The sequence below is a fragment of the Balaenoptera physalus genome (genome assembly GCF_965194825.1).
Source record: "Balaenoptera physalus genome assembly, chromosome: 14".
NCBI lineage: Eukaryota > Metazoa > Chordata > Mammalia > Artiodactyla > Balaenopteridae > Balaenoptera > Balaenoptera physalus.
Genome location: NC_138893.1, coordinates 8941628 through 8960136, shown reverse-complemented (window position 1 = coordinate 8960136; position 18509 = coordinate 8941628). Strand labels below are relative to the sequence as shown.

Genomic DNA, 18509 nt, shown 5'->3' with positions numbered 1-18509 from the left:
TCTCTCTTCCCGGTGGACTCTAAGTGCTTTGAGCGTACTTGTCCAAGCATTTTCATAATACTTTACTTGCAATGTCCAGCCTGTGTCCATACTTGTAGTGTACTTTATCCTCTCTACTCAGCCATTATCTTTCTTCTCCCATTTTTTTAAAAAATAGTATCACATGATTCCATAGTATTTTAGAGTTTGTAGACATTCTCTCATTTAAATGTGTATCATCTAATGTTTAGGGCTCTAACCTTACATGGAACCTGGCAGTCCTCCTCTGTTTCCCCAGGCAGCTTTACTGTCCTGCATTCCTCAAACCCTGTCTTCCTTTCTCACTCCCAGCTGCTACCTTACTTCTCATTCCACTGAGAAAACAGAAGCCCTTGGAAGAGAACTTCTGCCTCCTCCCACCACTGGATCAGTCACCTTCCAGGAACCCCACCCTTGCTCCTACCTGAGGCCACTACCTCCACCTGTGCTCTCAACCCCCAGGCGGAGGTGCACTGACCCCATCTCTCCCTGAATTACAAGCCTTTTTTCTTTATTGGGTTTTTTTCAGGATTATTCCTATCCGTATATAAACATATGATAATATATTTCCCAAGCATATTAAGAACATCTTCCTTAGATATCTTCATGGCTTGCTCTCTCACTTCATTCAGACAAATGGCATTTTATCAGAGAGGTCTTCCCTGTATAGCCATTTAAAATATCAACTCCCATCCTTTCTTTGCCCTAGCCTGCTTTATTTTATTTATATAATTTCCCCAACCTATATCTCTATCTCTGTCTCTGTCTATCTCTATCTCTATTTGTTTATTGTGTGTTTCTCCTATTATACTTCCCCAGGAGAGCAGGAGTTTTGTCTGTTTTGATCACCTCTCCCCATAGTGCCCAGAAGAATACCTGAAATATTACAGAAGCCCCCAGATATTTCCTTCCTTAACTCTATATCCCCCTCCAGCTACTGTACCATTTCTCTGCTCCTCTTTTTAGCACAATTCAAGGGTTGTCTATTCCTGCTGGTCTACATCCTCTCCTCTCATTCTCTCCTAAATCCCCTCTGTTCTGGATCTGATCCCCATTACTCCACTGAAATGACCTTTGGCAAGACCCCCAATGAACACCACGTTGCCAGCCGTGATGGTAATTCTAAGCCTTCATCTCACTCAGCTTCTGCATAGTGCTCTGCTCAGAAAGCAGCTAGGACTGTTTTTTCCTTTGTAGCTCGTTTATCTGACTTGGCTCCTGGTTTTCCTTCTCCCTTACAGCCCGTTCACTATAATTCTCCTTTATTGAATTCTCTCATCTGAACCCTCTGATGTCGGTGTGCACTAGGTTTAGGGTTCACTTTTAGATTCTCTAGTTGTTGTTTACCCATTGATTCCCCTCAACTAGTATCCTGGTCTTTAAATACATTTTCATACTGTTGACTCCTAAGTATTTATCTTCAGCCATGGCATTTTTCCTCAATTCCAGAGTTATATCTCCAGCTGCCTACTTGAGACCTCATTTGGATGAAAGTCATCACAGACCTAATATGTCCAAACTTGCCTTCACAAGCCCCTCCCCTGCTGCAAACTGTTTTCCTCCTATGCTCCCCATTTCAGGACATGGTACCAGCATTTAACCAGGTGTTCAAGCCTGAAACCTTAACATAGTCTTTTTCTTCTCTATCTCCATCCCGTATACTGTCAGCTCTACTTTGAAATTATATTCAAATTCTGACCACTTCCCAACACTTCCACAGGCAACACTCTAATACAAACCACCATCATCTTTTGCTTCGGCTACAGTGAGAACCTTTCAAATAGTATTTGTGTTCTCAACATGGCAGACAGTGTGATTCTTTTAACATGGAAATTAGTTACATCTCTCCTCTGCTCACAACCCTCTATGGTTTTCATCTTTCTTACTTATTTACTTATTATTGAACTGTAGTTGATTTATAATATTGTATTAGTTTCATGTGTACAGCACAGTGATTCAGTTTTTGCTTATTCCATATTGGTTATTACAAGATATTGGGTATAATTTCCTGTTCTATACAGTAAATCCTTGTTGCTTATCTATTTTGTGTATAGTAGTTGGTATCTGTTAATCCCATACTCCTAATTTGTGCCTCCCCCACTCTCTGTCCCCTTTGGTAACCATAAGTTTGTTTTCTATGTCTGTGAGTCTGTTTCTGTATATAGATTTATTTGTATTATTTTTTAGATTCCACATATAGTGATGTCATATAGTATTTGTCTTTCTCTGTCTGACTTATTTCACAAAGCATAATATTCTCTTGGTCCATCCATGTTGCTGCAAATGGCAATATTTCATTCTTTTTAAAAAAATTATTCATTTATTTTTGGCTGCATTGGGTCTTCGTTGCTGTGCGTGGGCTTTCTCTATTTGCGGTGAGCGGGGGCTACTCTTTGTTCTGGTGTTCAGGCTTCTCATTGCGGTGGCTTCTCTCATTGCGGAGCATGGGCTCTAGGCACATGGACTTCAGTAGTTGTGGCACACGGGCTCAGTAGTTGGGGCTCGCGGACTCTAGAGCGCAGGCTCAATAGTTGTGGCGCACAGGCTTAGTTGCTCTGTGGCATGTGGGATCTTCCCGGACCAGGGCTCGAACCCATGTCCCTTGCATTGTCAGGTGGATGCTTAACCATTGCGCCACCAGGGAAGTCCTTCATTCTTTTTTAATGGCTAATATTCCTGTGTGTGTGTGTGTGTGTGTATGTGTATGTGTATATATATACATATTATATGTATACATATGTATATATGTGTATATATGCGTGTGTATGTATACATACACACACACACAACACCTTCTTAAGCCAGTTGTCTGTTGATGGGCACTTGGGTTGTTTCCATGTCTTGGCTATTGTAAATACTGCTGCTGTGAACATTGGGGTGCAGATATCTTTTTGAATTAGAGTTTTCATTTCTTTCTTTATAGATACCCAGGAGTGGAATTGCTGGATCATATAGTAGTTCTATTTTTAGTTTTTTAAGGAACCTCCATACTGTTCTCCATAGTGCCAGTATCAAGTTACATTCTCATGAACAGTGCAAGAGGGTTCCCTTTCCTCCACACCCTCTCCAGCATTTATTTTTTGTAGACATTTTGATGATAGCCATTCTGACTGGTGTGTGATGATACCTCGTAGTTTTTATTTGCATTATTTTCTCTAATAATTAGTGATGTTGAGCACCTTTTCATATGCGTGTTAGCTATCTGTATGTCTTCTTTGGAAAAGTGTCTATTTAGGTCTTCTGCCCATTTATGATGGGGTTGTTTGTTTCTTTGATATTGAGTTGTATAAGCTGTTTGTATATTTTGGGTAGTAACCCCTTGTAGGTCTCATCATTTGCAAATATTTTCTCCCATTCTGTAGATTGTCTTTTCATTTTGTTGATGGTTTCCTTTACTGTGGAAAAGCATTTAAGTTTGATTAGGTCCCATTTTTTATTTTTGCTTTTATTTCTTGAGATAGAGATCTAAGAAAATACTACTACGATTTATATCAAAGAATTTTTCACTTATGTTCTCTTCTAGGAGTTTTATGATGTCTTGTCTTACATTTAGATCATTAAACCATTTTGAGTTTATTTTTGTATATGGTGTTAGAGAATCTTCTAATTTCTTCCTTTTACATGTAGTTGTTCAGCTTTTCCAGCACCACTTGTTGAAGACTGTATTTTCTCCATTGTATATTCTTGCCTCCTTTGTCTTCGAGGTTAATTGACCATAGGTGTGTGGATTTATTTCTGAGCTCTCTATTCTGTTCCATTGATCTGTTTGTCTGTTTTTGTGCCAGTACACGCTGTTTTGATTACTATAGCTTTGTATTGTAGTCTGAAGTCTGCAAGGGTTATACCTCCAGCTTTGTTTTTTTTCCCCCAGGATTGCTTTGGTAATTCTCAGTGTTTTGTGGTTCCACATAAATTCTAGGATTATTTGTTCTAGTTCGGTGAAAAATGTCATGGGTATTTTGAGAGGGATTGCATTAAAGCTGTAGATTGCTAGTATCATACTTGGACCAAACTCCAGAGTCCTTCCCATGACCTACAATCCCCTCTGGATCCAGCCCTGCTAAGTTTCTGCCATTGTTTCTTCTACTCATCCCCCCAGCCCCTTGCTCACCAGACCCTTTCCTAGTGCAGGGTTGCTGTGTTTGCTGTCCTTCCCTGCCTGGAATATTCCACATGCTCACTCCCAAGTTTATTCTGATCTTTGTTCATTGTCTTCTCATCAGAGAAACTGATTCTGACCAGCCTCTAATATAATAATCCCCTTCATTACTCTTGATATCTTTGACCTTGTCCTTTTGTATCCTTGGATCTTACCACTACCTGATGTTAAATTTTATAAACTATTCATTTACTTATTATTTATCTCTTCCTTGAGTATAAGCTCCATGGGTGCAAGAACTTGTTCTGCTATGTTGGTGGTCATGTCTTGAATAAGTGAATTTACTTCTTACAAAAATAGGAATGATGAAATAACAATTATTAATCATCTTTTATATTCTGGGCACCCTTTCCTGTACACTTTGTAAATATTAGATTCTTGATTAATTTTAATCCCTTGCATGCAACAACCGTGTAAGGTAGGTGTTCTCTCATTTCATAGATGAAAATACTGACAATCACAGTGACTAGAAAAAGGAGAGCTGGAGAGCTGGGATTTAAACTCTGAGTCTGGTCCAAAAGTAATGTTTTCTATTTAATTCATATTATTTAGTATTAACAAATGATTAAATAATAGTTATGTATAGTGGGCAAGTTTTAATTATTATATAACTTACTATATTAATTCTTACTATGTAACTTATTATACTAACTGTTATAAAACTTGTTATTACATAACATTATTATATAACTTCCACCTAATAGATAAAGACACTGAGTTTCTAATTGGGCTCTAGGGGCTCTTTTTGTACAAACACAAGATTTCTGTAACAGATACTTTGTGTGTCTCACTTTATCTGGGTAACTTTTGTATTTTCCATCCATTATATTTGACCCCTTGTAAACTGGCACTTGTGAGTTCAGCACCAAGCTTTTCAAAAGCTGGTCCTAATATTTGTATCATGATTTTGCTTCGAGTACAAAGTAACCTTTTGCTGATGTTTATAATACTTCGGTTAAGCCGAGTGAAAACAACAGAAAGGCTGAAATTGCTATTTTGCTTGTACTCACTTTCTAGAGTGCATATGTACAACCTGACTCTTATCAGAAATAGCTTAATGCTCATGTATAGTTTGGTGGTTCGTTGATTCGTTCCCAGGTCAGAGAAAACCCTTCAGCTGAAATATTCACGGATTGCAAGAAAAGTGAGGAAATTTATTGAAAGCCTATAAAAATATGGAGGTTTTGGTGCACTGCATGGTAAGCTTCATTTTAATTAAAGAATTACATTTATAATTAGCAAGAACAGAATTAAATATTTATAATCAGCAGAACAGAATTTAATAAGTTTGCCAATTACAGAAGTAAATTGGAGGCCGAAATTGCAGACTCATATTTCCCTGTGTTTTTCAAAAGCAAGCCTATGAATCCATAGATAAATGTTATGTCCCTACACTTTGAGCTATGAAAGCCTTGCATAAAAATGCAGGTGGGGAGGTACATATCAAAACATATCCCAGAAACAAGAGTAAAATAGTTCCTATGAATAATATTATTTCATGCTCTGTGTTTTTGCTAAAAACCCTTTGGTGTTTATTCTCCAGTGGGTGGTATAATATGTATATGTCCAGATGGCTGTTATTTATTTATTTTTTGATCAGTCTTAAAAATTTGTCCTTGTGTTCTGCGGTAACAAGAGAATTGCACTTACTGGAGGTCATAGACTTGTATATATGAGAGAGAGAGAGAGGGAGAGAGTCTGTGTATATGTAATACAAGAAAGCATAGTGTCCTCAGGAGTCAGAAATTGCCTGTCTTGAAATAAAGAGTTATTGATATATAGATTCAGATCTTGAAAATTGCCTCTAACATTACTTCTCCATCTTTTTTTTGTCTTTTCAGCATTCTTCCTTTACAAAAAATCTTTTCGTTATCCTTCCTTAAAATGTTGCAATAATTCGTACACAGTTGTCTGCTCTTCAGGACTTTAATGTGGTTTATGCATTCAAGTCTGGTGTGGATCTTTGAGAAGCTCTACAGCTTTCTCCCCGGGTCTCTGCCATTCTGCAGAGAGGAGGAGCAGGACTTTGAATATTCTAAAATATGCATGCAAAATCTCAAGCAATATATTATGTATAACATACACATATTTTATAGTTAAATATGGGTCTCATCTGTTCTGCATAGCTACTAAGTATTTCAGAGTCATATGAATAAATACACTTAATTTTTCATAGAAGCATCATATCTAAGTGATACTTTGTACAATAGGTACACTCTCTGGTGTAGTTGCAGAATGACTCCTAAGGGGCCAGCCCATTCCGGCACTCTCTTTGGTCTCTTAATACTTTATGCTTGAGCATCAACCAGGTGACAGGGAGACATTATTGAGTGCTCAGTTACTCTGCTTGTCTCCATGTGTGATGTCAATGCTTTATGTGCAAGTAAGAGCACTGATTTTCTTTACTAGCTGTTTCTGTGGGTGTATTCCATGTATAGATGTGAGAAAGTCAGGATAACAGTCTCATACTCAGCACACATATTAAGATGAATTTCATCTTTACATGTGAGGCAATCTTCAATGCCAAGTAGGAAATTCAGATCATTTCAGAGCTAGGAACACAGATTTTATGCATGCTATTTTCCAAGTGGAAAAGGGGAAAAGGTACATTTCTGTTGATGTTATTGTTGGTGACTGTATCTGTCAACTTTAATCTCTATCTCACATGAAACAGATACTGAGTTAGAATGTCTGAAATATGTTCAGTCTTTCTAGATCTGATTTTCACTTGCATGTCAATTCTCTTATGACAAAGGTCAAATTAAATGCTTAATTTTTGTAACTGCTTCTATTTTTATGATTATGACCTCATATGTTATCCAAGCTATTTTAGGCTCTTCATTTTCCTGTATCTTTTAAAATTCTAATTTAAAAATTATTTAAAATATTTCAGAAATGTACTTATTTTCAAGGATTTAAAACCTAAGAGCAGGGACTTCCCTGGCGGTCCAATGGTTAAGACTTCGCCTTCCAGTGTAGGGGGTGCGAGTTCAATCCCTGATAGGGGAGCTAAGATCCCACATGTCTCGAAGCCAGAAAAACCAAAACATAAACAGAAGCAATATTGTAACAAGTTCAATAAAGACTTTAAAAATAGTCCACATCAAAAAAATCTTTAAAAGAGAAATTAAAAAATAAACCTAAGAACAAAGAAATTTCCTTTACCTAGTTGTCTCTGGGAAACTTTTTTACTTCTTCCTTACTTTCTACTAAGAAATATAGTTTGCCATCACTGTCTTGGGTGATACTCATGAGGGCAGTTTCAAAGTTTTTTCACACATTTTGAAATAAAATTTCACAGGAGAGTAGATGGGATACATGTCGTGATGCTGAAATGGCTTCCTCATGTGGTCTTAGGGGTACATCAGTCCTGATCTACGTCCGTTCTTCTGTAGTTGGGATCAGATTACAGGATTGTATCTTCATCTTTAAATTATTTGTGCTGTTTAATATACCAGTTGCTGTATGTGTGTGTGTGTGTGTGTGTGTGTGTGTGTGTGTGTGTGTGTGTGTGTGTGTGTGCGCGTGCGCGTAGCTTTCTGCTGGTGCTTTAGCAGCTCGGATATGTGGTCTACATGAAGAGGCAGCAGGCAGCCAGGTGGGTAGAACTGTATTCTCTGACAGAGTTTAGAATTGCCTGTACATGGTGATACTAAAAATCAGGCCAGCTTTTTGTGGACTTCATTTCAGTTTAGAAACTCCCTGCAGAGAGTGCCACCTCCTTTGCCTGCCCTGGGGACCTCCTCTGCCATCTTGGTTCACCACCGCTCCTATTTCCTAGGTTTTAGGGTAATAAGAAAAGTGGAAAAGCAGTTAATTGAAGAGGAAGATGCTCTGCTGAGTTCAGAGCCAACAACTTAATTTTATCAAGTATTTTAAAGAGTTCTGAAGGATATGGCAGATGTTAATACGTTCATTCTTTCTACAATAGCCCAGAAAAATAGGTATTTTTCCATCTCTGAAATGGAAGTTAAAAAGATCCCTTCCTCCTCTTCTGTCTGTATTGATCTCTGTCTTCTGCTTTGCCTTTCTCTCTCCTTTCCTAAAAATCCATTAAGTAGCACTACTTTGGACAGCCGTTTCTCAGTCGAAAATTTAATCATTGACTAAATTTTAATTACCTACTAATGATACAGACAGCCTTCTTTTTCTCACCTCACCATTGCCTGCTGCTCCTCCATTCAAAGAAATTTGCTTGTTATTTTATGTAAGTTTGTTTTTCATGTGATTTTGTTTTTCATTTGGTTTTGTTTTTAACACAGTTAAATCTGCATATAGTAACTTTATTCACTTTACCTATAGCCACATCGCTAAAACATATTTGATGAATGGAAACCAGGGGCTTATACTAGGGTTAGTTTCTGGGTAGATTCCTAGCCAGACTGTTAGTGCAGTGATTTTATATCATTGTAGGAGGTAGTACAGCACAGAGGTTAGGAGTCTAGGTTATAGAGTCAGGTGGACCCAGATTTGAATCCTATTCAACCACTTTGCTGGGTAACGGGGATTTACTCTCACAGTGCCTCTTCTTCTCATCTGTTAATACTCAAAAGCATAATAATCGTACTTAACTCTTCATTTATTTATGGCACAGACTCCCTGTTCCTCAGTAAAAGCCAAAGGCTTTTAAAAACCCGATCTGGCTCTGCTGTCTCTGACCTCATCTCCCACCATCCTCTTCCCCCTGGCTTAATCCACTCCAGCTTCATTGACATCCTCCCTGTTTCTTGAACATGCCAGATACTCTTCTGCCTGAGAGGCTTTCACTGGCCTTGCTTCTGCCTGGACTGCCCATTCTGCAGATACTCACATAGCTAATGCCCCTTCCCTGCTTCAAGTCTTTGTCTCAATGAAACCCGTTAATTTTATTCATAATTTCAATCTTCCCCACCACAGCAGCACTATGAGCCCCTTATCCTGTTCCAGTTTTATTTTTTTAACATAGACTTTTCACCTTTAACATAATTTACGAACTTGCTAGAATGTAAGCCTAATAAGTTCAGGGATCTTTGATTTATTTCGTAAATCATCTCAAGGGCTTAGAACATTTCCTAGCACATATTATGTCCTCAGAAAATATTTCAGTGATAAATGAATGTTTGAAAGGAGCTGTTGGTGGTGTTATTTGATAATTATTTTCCATCTTCTACTGTTACAGCAGACGTGGCAGCATTTGTTAGAGAAATCATGTCTTATTTACTCCTCACAAAATTGCCTGGAATGCAGTATTGTAGTGCTGGCTTTCCCCCCATATATAATTGATCTCTGTGCTGAAGAGCTGTAAGGTCATAGGAAAAATACAGGAGCGTTTAACAAAAGGAATTCAATCCAATGTACATTTATGGAGCAGTGGTCTAAATTGAACGGTGGTATGATTCCCTTGGGTTTTAAGTAAAACGGTTATTTTTATTGGACACCTGGTTTCCATGGAGTTTAATCTGACCTGCTTGACAGATAGCATTGGATACAATACAGATGGTGAACTTTTTGAGTTGGAGCTAACTGTGGGGAAATTATCAGGATGTAACTGAGGGAGAGGACTACTTACAGAAAGTCTAAACCTGGATAAACATTTTGAAAGACAAGCCTAGTAAGAGTCTAAGGGAAGTACCTGGTGTGATATGAGGGACTTTTTAATGACCAGTTTTTGACTTTTCAAGAGTACAATATGCTTGATAGCTTAGATTGTATATGGAAAGAGTTGTAATCCAAGTTTTATGATGTTTATATGGAAATAAGGGGGAAATGAAGGACTAGATTGCTTTTTCCCCAGGGATCCAATGGATACTTAGGATACATTAAAATTCTTCATGGATGTGATAGGATTGGTGATTTTCCCCCAGTACTGCCCTATTTCCTGGTGCATGTAACCATGAAATCACTTAATGAGATCATACAATACTCACTTTAATTGGAAATTAAATAGGATCTTACCTTGGCAATTCTAAAAAGCAACTCCATTTGTCAATGTGGCAGCACATGTTTATGAGTAATCATAAAGTAGATTATGGTAAATAATCATTTGTGTATATTTGCCAGGCACTGTGTTAGATACTGTATACTCTCATAACTACATAAATGGTTGCATAGTGACAATTGAGGAAACTGAAGGAAGGAAAATAGTGTGATAGGGACACAAAACAAAGGAACTGCCTTAGCCTGGTGGTAGGGAAGGCTACCGTCTGGAAAGGATGCTTGAATTGAGATTTGAAAGATGATAATACCTTAGCTAGAGGATGGAGAACAGGTTTAATGACATGTGCAAAAGTCCTATAGCAGCATAGGAATGAAGGAAGATCGGTAGGAGGAAATGTTGGGCTGGCACAGACCATGCAATGCAGGGCCTTGTAGGCTAGAGGATGTTTTCGGTCTTTTTACTTACAGCAGTGGGAAGCCACTTTTTACAAAGTTTTAAGCCAGGAAACAGTATAGTCAGGGTGATGGTGTGACCTCAAGGTGAAGCACTGTTGGAAGGGGGTGTGCAGTATGGAAAACTATTCCACGGGTTTTGAAGATGTCCAAACAAGAGATGATGGTAGTTAGGGTGGTGAGAAATTGAGGGAGTTGAAAGATATTGATGGAGTAGACGTCATAGGACTTGATGACTGTAAGCTGGGTATCACTTTTAGTTAAGCACTGCCATTTACCTAATTGTTCATGAAGTTTCTTCTAAAAGATTAAAAAAAATTTTTTTTTTCAGAATTTTATAAAGAAAGATTAGTAATTTTGTTTCTTTAAGTTTGTTTTATACAATAGGATTGGTGTAGGTTCAGGCATTTCCAGAAACAGCAAGATATTATCTCATCATGCTAGTCATTCATAGTTAACTAATTAACAGACTTTGAAATTTTAAATGAACTAAAAACATAAGCACAATTCATTTTTGTAGAATTTTGTTTATGGAATGTGATTTCTTGTGAGTTGAAAAATTTGTTGCCCTAGGTACTAGGTATATGACATGGGAACTCAAAAAACAACGTATACCAAAAGGTGATGAATATTGAAGGGTGATTTTAGTTTTTATGGATTAAGGTACACCAATGGCACATACAACCAAAATATGAACGCAAGAAATGAGAGTTAAGTTAGGAGTCTGGACTTCGGGGCCTGGGTAGCAAAGACTAATGCAGAAGACGCCTTATGACCCCAGAAGTCATATTTTAATGTATCCTTATTGTTCTGTTACCTGAGCAGTGTTAACTCTTTGGATCCCATCAGTATTAGGCAGTGTTTAGTCTTTCTTTTTGGAATAGAAAATAGATTTCGTGCATGTGAGTGTGTATACTGATACCTTACGCCCACATGTATATGTTGACAATAACCAGATTTATTGCACATGGGTTATAATAATTAAAAATAAAGCTACTTATCAGAACTTGTAAAATGCATATTCAGTAGGCTCTCCAACCACAGTGGTTCTGGAGAAAAAATTGTGCTTTGAGATGAATGATGGGTTAATTAATAGGCAGATGTTTGCGAATGGGTGTTTGGTCCATCAGTGCTAAGTATATTTCACTTTCAGTCAAAAAGGAACTCTTCATTTACTGGAATGTAAAATAGAAACAGCTCCCAGATAAACTGGAAAAAGTCTTATAAGTGTGTCAGGCTAGGATCCATCAGAGTTGGATCATAGTTGAAAGCTGTAGTCATGGCTCTCTTGTTAGTGGCGTGGCAGAGCTCCCTGAACTCGGTGTTGCTTGGTGGCCAGGCGCTTCATCACACAATGTCAAGGCACTAAATTGTAAGGAAACTGCACAAGTGAGTTGGTTTTATTAATTTAATAGAACAGTTCAGTACATTGTTGGTTCCTTTCCCTTACATAGTTGGTTTGTATCACATATTAATGAGCATCTCGAGAAATGTGCTCTCATTTCTGGTTCTGTCCAAAGTCCACAGACTTGTTTTAATATTCAGCTGTTACTGACTGCCTCCAAACTCTTGCAAAAGACTTCTCACATCTTTTCTGGGATCTATATCCTTACTGGGACCCATTCTGAATCCCCCTCATACTTGAGCACTTGTTAGAAATGCAGAATCTACCCAAGACCTTGTATTTTAGCAAGACCTACAAGTGAAAGGATGCATGTTAAAGACTGAGAAGTACTTCTATAGATAACAAGTGTCTTAAAAAATCAACTGAGCCTCTGGAAGCAGTGTGGGGTTGAGGACTTTTACATTCAGATAAATTAGGTTTAATGACCAGTTCTTGGAAATAAGTATGATCAGCCTTCTGTGAGTAACAAGTTACTTTGAGCCTCATTTTCCTGATCTGTGTATCTGTGGATAATCTGTATATCACTGGGATATTGTGAGGATTAAATAAATTAATGCCAGGTCTGGCATACACTATATTTTTGGTAAATATGGTACACCTTCTCTTCTTTCAGGCTTACTGGGTAGCACTCTTGTTCTCACCTGCCTTATACCTTGCTGTATCTTCTCATTCTCATTTCTAAAACGTCTCTAATTAGTACATTACAGTAATTATTTACTAACTGTGTTTAGATAGCCTCCAGTATCCAAATGAGCCTATCTTACCCAAGAGTGTAGTTTACTTGCTAGAGTTAGTTCCAGAGGGTGAGCCAAGATAGCAAAAGACTGTGGCGGTTTGGGAAGGCATTGAGCACATCAGCACAATTCATTTCTTTGTTACTATACCACCTATTTGGAAAACATGATGTATCTTTGATCTTGCAGATTATATAAACAACAAAGATATTTCATTATTTTTTATTATAGCCATGCTGAACATGAATTAATATTCAGATGTACTCATTATATGAAAATAGTGCTGTTTTTTTAGCAACTGACTTGTAAAATGTAACAATTGAATGTTCACTGGAAATCACTGAGCACTGTGGGGATAGTTGGGAGCTAATTATTAAGAGATTGGACTTGGCTGTGACCGGTGCTATGAGCCAGCTATTAGGTATTGCTGCTACCACACAGGAAATAAAGCAAATATATAGCATGATAAGCGTTTGTATTAAATTACAGCTGTACTTTTCCAGTTGATAAAGCATATTCTTCACGTTAACCAAAAAGGCTTGTTTTCTGCTTTTGAATATTCGCCATAACTTATCACCTCCACTCTACCATTCTACCATGGTGAGCATCTTCTAGCATGTACTCATATTCCTTTTTCGCTTTGATTCTAATTAAAAGGGTCGATGAGTGTATTTGTTTTTTGTTTTCTTTCTCTGTTAAGTATCCTGTTTCTTTGAGGTTGAAATGTCAAAATGTAAATGGCTAGACTTTTTAGGCACTTGCCACTTAGAACCTGTTAAAAAATGATAATGATATCTTGCATTGCTTGTTGATTTAGGGCGTTTTGTATGTCAGTCACTGTGTAAGTTGCTTGATCTCACTTCCCTCCTCCTCATTTTGTAGACGGCAGAACTGGGGTAAGAACCCAGCTATTGCTGATTCTGAAGCCCGCGCGTCTTCTCGTGCTCGTGCTGCCTGTACTGAGAGATCCCATGGATCCTCTTTCCCTTGTACAGTTTTTCCTGTAACCCTGCGTATTAATTAATTGATTGGAAACCAAGTGTTGGATTGCAGAGGACGGAACTAACAAATCACCTCCCTGTACATTTTTAAGCAATCCAGGATCATTTCAAAGATGATCAAGTCGCCAACGTGTGGTTGAACTAAGATGACTTTTCAGGTTGGTTTGAACCCAGAAGCTCTGTTATTGACCTGTTTTCCTGTGCCAGTTTTGGAACGATGTGTGTGTGCCTGCTGGTAGAATCTGTTCCATTCTTGATAATACTTGATGTCCCAGGAATATGTCAGACCATTTTTTGATAGTTTTGATGATTTAAGGCAGTGTGTAGGAGCGCTAACCTGGAAATCCTGTATTTTACTTTTCTCCATGCAGGTTGCCTTTGGGGATCAGTAATGACAGTAAAAAAAAAAAGCTGTTGATTGCCTTGAATAGCAATAACTTCTCCCGCCTCCCCCTACCCAGTTATCTTTTTTTGCAAATAAAAGTACACTAGGAATTGATCCTTTGGCTTTTTTGGGGACAGTTGTTCTTATATTTATTTTTCTCTGATTTTATTTTTTATAATTTTTCACAAATTTATTTATTTATTTTTGGCCGCATTGGGGTCTTCGTTGCTGCGTGCAGGCTTTCTCTAGTTGCGGCGAGCGGGGGCTACCCTTCCTTGCGGTGCGTGGGCTTCTCATTGTGGTGGCTTCTCTTGTTGTGGAGCACGGCCTCTAGGCGTGCTGGGTTTGGTAGTTGCGGCACATGAGCTCAGTAGTTGTGGCTCGCGGACTCTAGAGCGCAGGCTCAGTAGCTGTGGCGCACGGGCTTAGTTGCTCCGCGGCATGTGGGATCTTCCCGGACCAGGGCTCGAACCCGTGTCCCCTGCATTGGCAGGTGGATTCTTAACCACGGAGCCACCAGGGAAGTCCCTATTTTTCTCTGATTTTAAAAAGCATTAAATAATAACCTTGCGGATCTGATTTAGACTAAGTAATGCCAGATCTCCCTTTTTTCTCTTCTCCTCCCCTCTGCAGGATGATGAAGTGGTTCTGCAGTGTACTGCAACCATCCACAAAGAGCAGCAGAAGCTGTGTTTGGCCGCAGAAGGGTTTGGCAACAGACTTTGCTTCTTGGAGTCCACTTCGAATGCCAAGGTGGGGTAAAGCCTTTTCACGCTACTCAGACATTCGGGTTTTAATAGGGGCATTGAAGTTATTTACGGGCACTCTGCTATTTTCTGTGGAACAGAAACTAAAGGAAATTGAACAATCTTTTCCCTATTCATTAAGCAAAGTTTCAGCTGAGCCCCTACTCTCTGCAAATAACTCAGATGGCGATTGTTAACAGGAATAGCCAAAGTCCTTGCCCCGTGCTGTTTATATATTGTAGGGGAAAAGTAAACAATGTAAGTAAGTGATATAATTTCGGAACCCATAAGGGCTGTGAAGAAAAGCAGAGTAGTAACAGGGTGGAGAGCGATAAGGCAAGGACTCACCCTTTCACAAAGGGTGTTTAGGGAAGGCCTTTCTGAGGCAGTGATATTTGAGCAGAATGAAGTGAGGGAGGGAGAAGTACTAAGTTCTTGACCATTCTGGAAAGAACGAGGCAATGCAAGGGCCCCTCGTTAGGAATGTGCTTGCAGAGTGTTTAAGGAAAAACAGGTAAGCCACTGCAGCTCTAGTACCATGAATGGGGCCACTGGTGAGGAGAGGTGAAGGGCCTGTCAGCCCTTGGTTAGCAATTGAGGTTCCTTCCTAGTATAAAGGGAGGCCATTGGATCAGGTGAGCAATGCAATTTGATTTAATATTTAAGTAAATATTTGATTTGGCTCTTCTGTGGATTAGAGTCTTTTGTGGTTTTTTGTTGTTGTTTTTTTTTGGCTTAAACAACAGAAATTTATTTCTCACAGTTTTGGAAGATAGAAGTCCAAGATTAAGTTGCCAGCATGGTTGGGTTCTGGTGAGAGAATAGAAGCTTTTGAGAGAGTAAGATTAGAAGCAGCGAGAGCAGGTGCAAGGTGCCTGCAGAAGTCTGCAGGGCAGCTGCTGGGTCTTCAGATGAGAAGCAACGGTGGTGGGAAACTTGGGGGGGGGTGAGAATAGACTTGTAAGATTTAGAGGATGTGCTGATAGATGACTGTGTAGAATAAAGGAAAGAGAGGAAATGAAGATGTTTCTGGGGGTAGAAAATCAACCAGGAAACAGTCAATTTAATAATCTTTTGTGTAGCACTTTTTAGTTCACAGAGTCCTTTGACCTGCATGATTTCATGTAGTTGTCACAATAGGAGAATGTGTGCGTGGTTATTGCTGTCATAGTCACTGTACACATGAGGACACGGGGGCTGGTAGAGGGCAGGTACTAGACCAAAGGCTTCCTGGGACTCAAAGCAAGTGTCGACAATAGCTTTTCACACTTAACACCTCGGTCTTTTGGCTTCGAGTCCCTGATTCTTCCCTTTATATCACAGTACCCCTTTCATTACTCTGTGGAATAACACTGAGCAATGTATACATATGATTTATTTATTATAGTAATTTAATGCCAAGTCACATTATTAATATTGTAATGGTGGGTGACAAAACATTATGCATTTTAGAGCCCTGCCTAGATTTATTTTTAATTTGACAAGTGTTTATTGAACATTCGCTATGTGAAAATTACCACAGTAGGTATCAGTTGTGAAAAATATTCTTCGTAAAAAGAACTTATTAAGAATTTTAATATTTAGTATTTTCCCTGTGGTTTCTGGTATTTTGTCGTGGCTAGAACCAGGCAGGCCAGTTAGTTAGCTGGGTTTTTATTTTTCACTGTACTGGCTATGGTTCTCTTGGTCCTTTAATGTAAGAGCTGGTTTCCAGTACTAAAAATGAACTCTCCTGATGCTCTAGTAGGTATGTCATGTAGCAGTCAAGGCACTGAAATAGGCTAGGCATCCATTTAAACTGGTTAATCTTGAAATAGATCAAGATGGAGGAGTAGGAGGAAGTGGAGCTCACCTCTCCCCACAAACACATCAAAAATACATCTACATGTGGAACAGTTCTCACTGAAAACTAACTGGAGACTGGCAGAAAGACTCCTGTACAGCCAAGGCTATAAGAAAGATCCTCATGGAATCGGGTAGGAAGGGAAGAGAAGTGATCAGGTTGGGACCTGTGCCTTTGGGAGGGGACTCAGAGGAAAAGAGAGATTACACGGGTGGAGATTTGCCCTGGGGAGTCAGCAGTTCCTGTCACATATTGGATGCCCCAGCCCTGGGGTCTGACACAGGGTAAATGAGCCCCTTTGGCTGGTGGGGGGGCTGGTGGGACTCAAAGGAGGGCTATGGGAAGCCTGAACTTTGCCTGTGAGCAGTGTGCTTGTGCTGGCTTGCTCCTGAAGCAGGGTGGAGAGGGCAGATTGAAAACTGCTGAGATGGCTGCCTGGTTGCCTGTGACTGCCCCAGTGCACGCCACAGCCTGAGCCCAGCAAACACTCCAACCCCGCTTACTATATACTAACAATGAACTCTCATAAAGAGAAAACAAAAACAATCCTGTTTAAAATTGCATCAAAAAGAATAAAATACCCAGGAATAAACTTAACTAAGGCAGTGAAAGACCTATACTATGAAAAGTATAAAACACTGTTGAAGGAAATTGAAGATGGTACAAAGAAATGGAAAGATATTCCATTCATGGATTGGAAGAAATAGTATTGGTAAAATGTCTGCTACCCAAAGCAATCTACAGATTTAATTCAATCCCTATCAAAATACCCATAAAATTTTCACAGAGCTAGAGCAAATAATCCTAAAATGTATATGGAACTCAAAAAGACCTGAATTGCCAAAGTAATTTTGAGAAAAAAGAACAAAGCTGGAGGTGTCATGCTCTTTGACCTCAGACTATACTACAAAGCTACAGTAATCAGAACAGCATGGTACTGACATAAAAAGAGACACATAGATGAATGGAACGGCATAGAGAGCCCAGAAATAAATAAACCCAGGCACCTACAGTCAATTAATCTATGACAAATGAGGCAAGAATATACAGTGGAGAAAAAACAGTCTCTTCAGTAAGTGGTGCTGGGAATACTGGACAGCTACCTATAAAAGAACGAGATTAGAACATTTCTTCACACTGTATACAACATAAACTCAAAATGGATTAAAGACCTAAATGTCAGACCTGAAACCATAAAATCCTAGAAGTGAACATACGTGCAACACTCTAGTATACTCCATGTTAGTATACCTGAAACTAATATAATATTGTAAATCAACTATACTTCAGTAAAAGCTTACACAGTGATGCATGTCAATTATATCTGAAAAAAACTGAAAAAATCTTTTGGAAAAAAATAAACTGGTTAATTCTTCGCAGGGATACTTGGCTATCTAGTTGTGACTGTTGACGCAGTGAACTGACCATTTCAACCATTTTTGTTGTTGTGCTCTGTTATTCTTTTTCGGTTTATCTGATAATTTGTACTTAAGATGAGATAATGAAATTGTTTATCAAGCATAGAATAAAATAGTAACTGAAGTCCAGTAAACCAATCTGAACTTTTTTTTAAAGTTCTTACAACATAAATACTCTTTTCTTTCCCCTACTCAGATTACTTGATGATTCCCTACTGTGTCAGTTTTTTTTCATATCTCCGTTTTACTTTGTTCTCCCTGACTTGTATATCCTTCCTTTACGTCTCCTGCTGGTGAAATACTGCTTGTCCTTCAAAGCCTATCTCAAATAGTCCCTCCTCTGGGCTGTTTTTCTCTCTGTTTTTCTTAAGTGATTTATTTATATTTCTATTATATTGTCAGTTGGGCTTAATTCTGTGTAATATCCATAA

At 38.7% G+C, this 18509-nt stretch overlaps 1 protein-coding gene across 1 annotated transcript in view; it reads left to right on the top strand.

The window, feature by feature from the left end:
- RYR2 (ryanodine receptor 2) overlaps positions 1-18509 on the top strand; it is a 732481-nt gene that overhangs the window by 192901 nt on the left and 521071 nt on the right. Inside the window, exon 2 of the mRNA XM_082425485.1 lies at positions 14705-14824. Within this exon, the coding sequence (XP_082281611.1) occupies positions 14705-14824 (120 nt within the window). The remainder of the gene's footprint in view (positions 1-14704; positions 14825-18509) is intronic.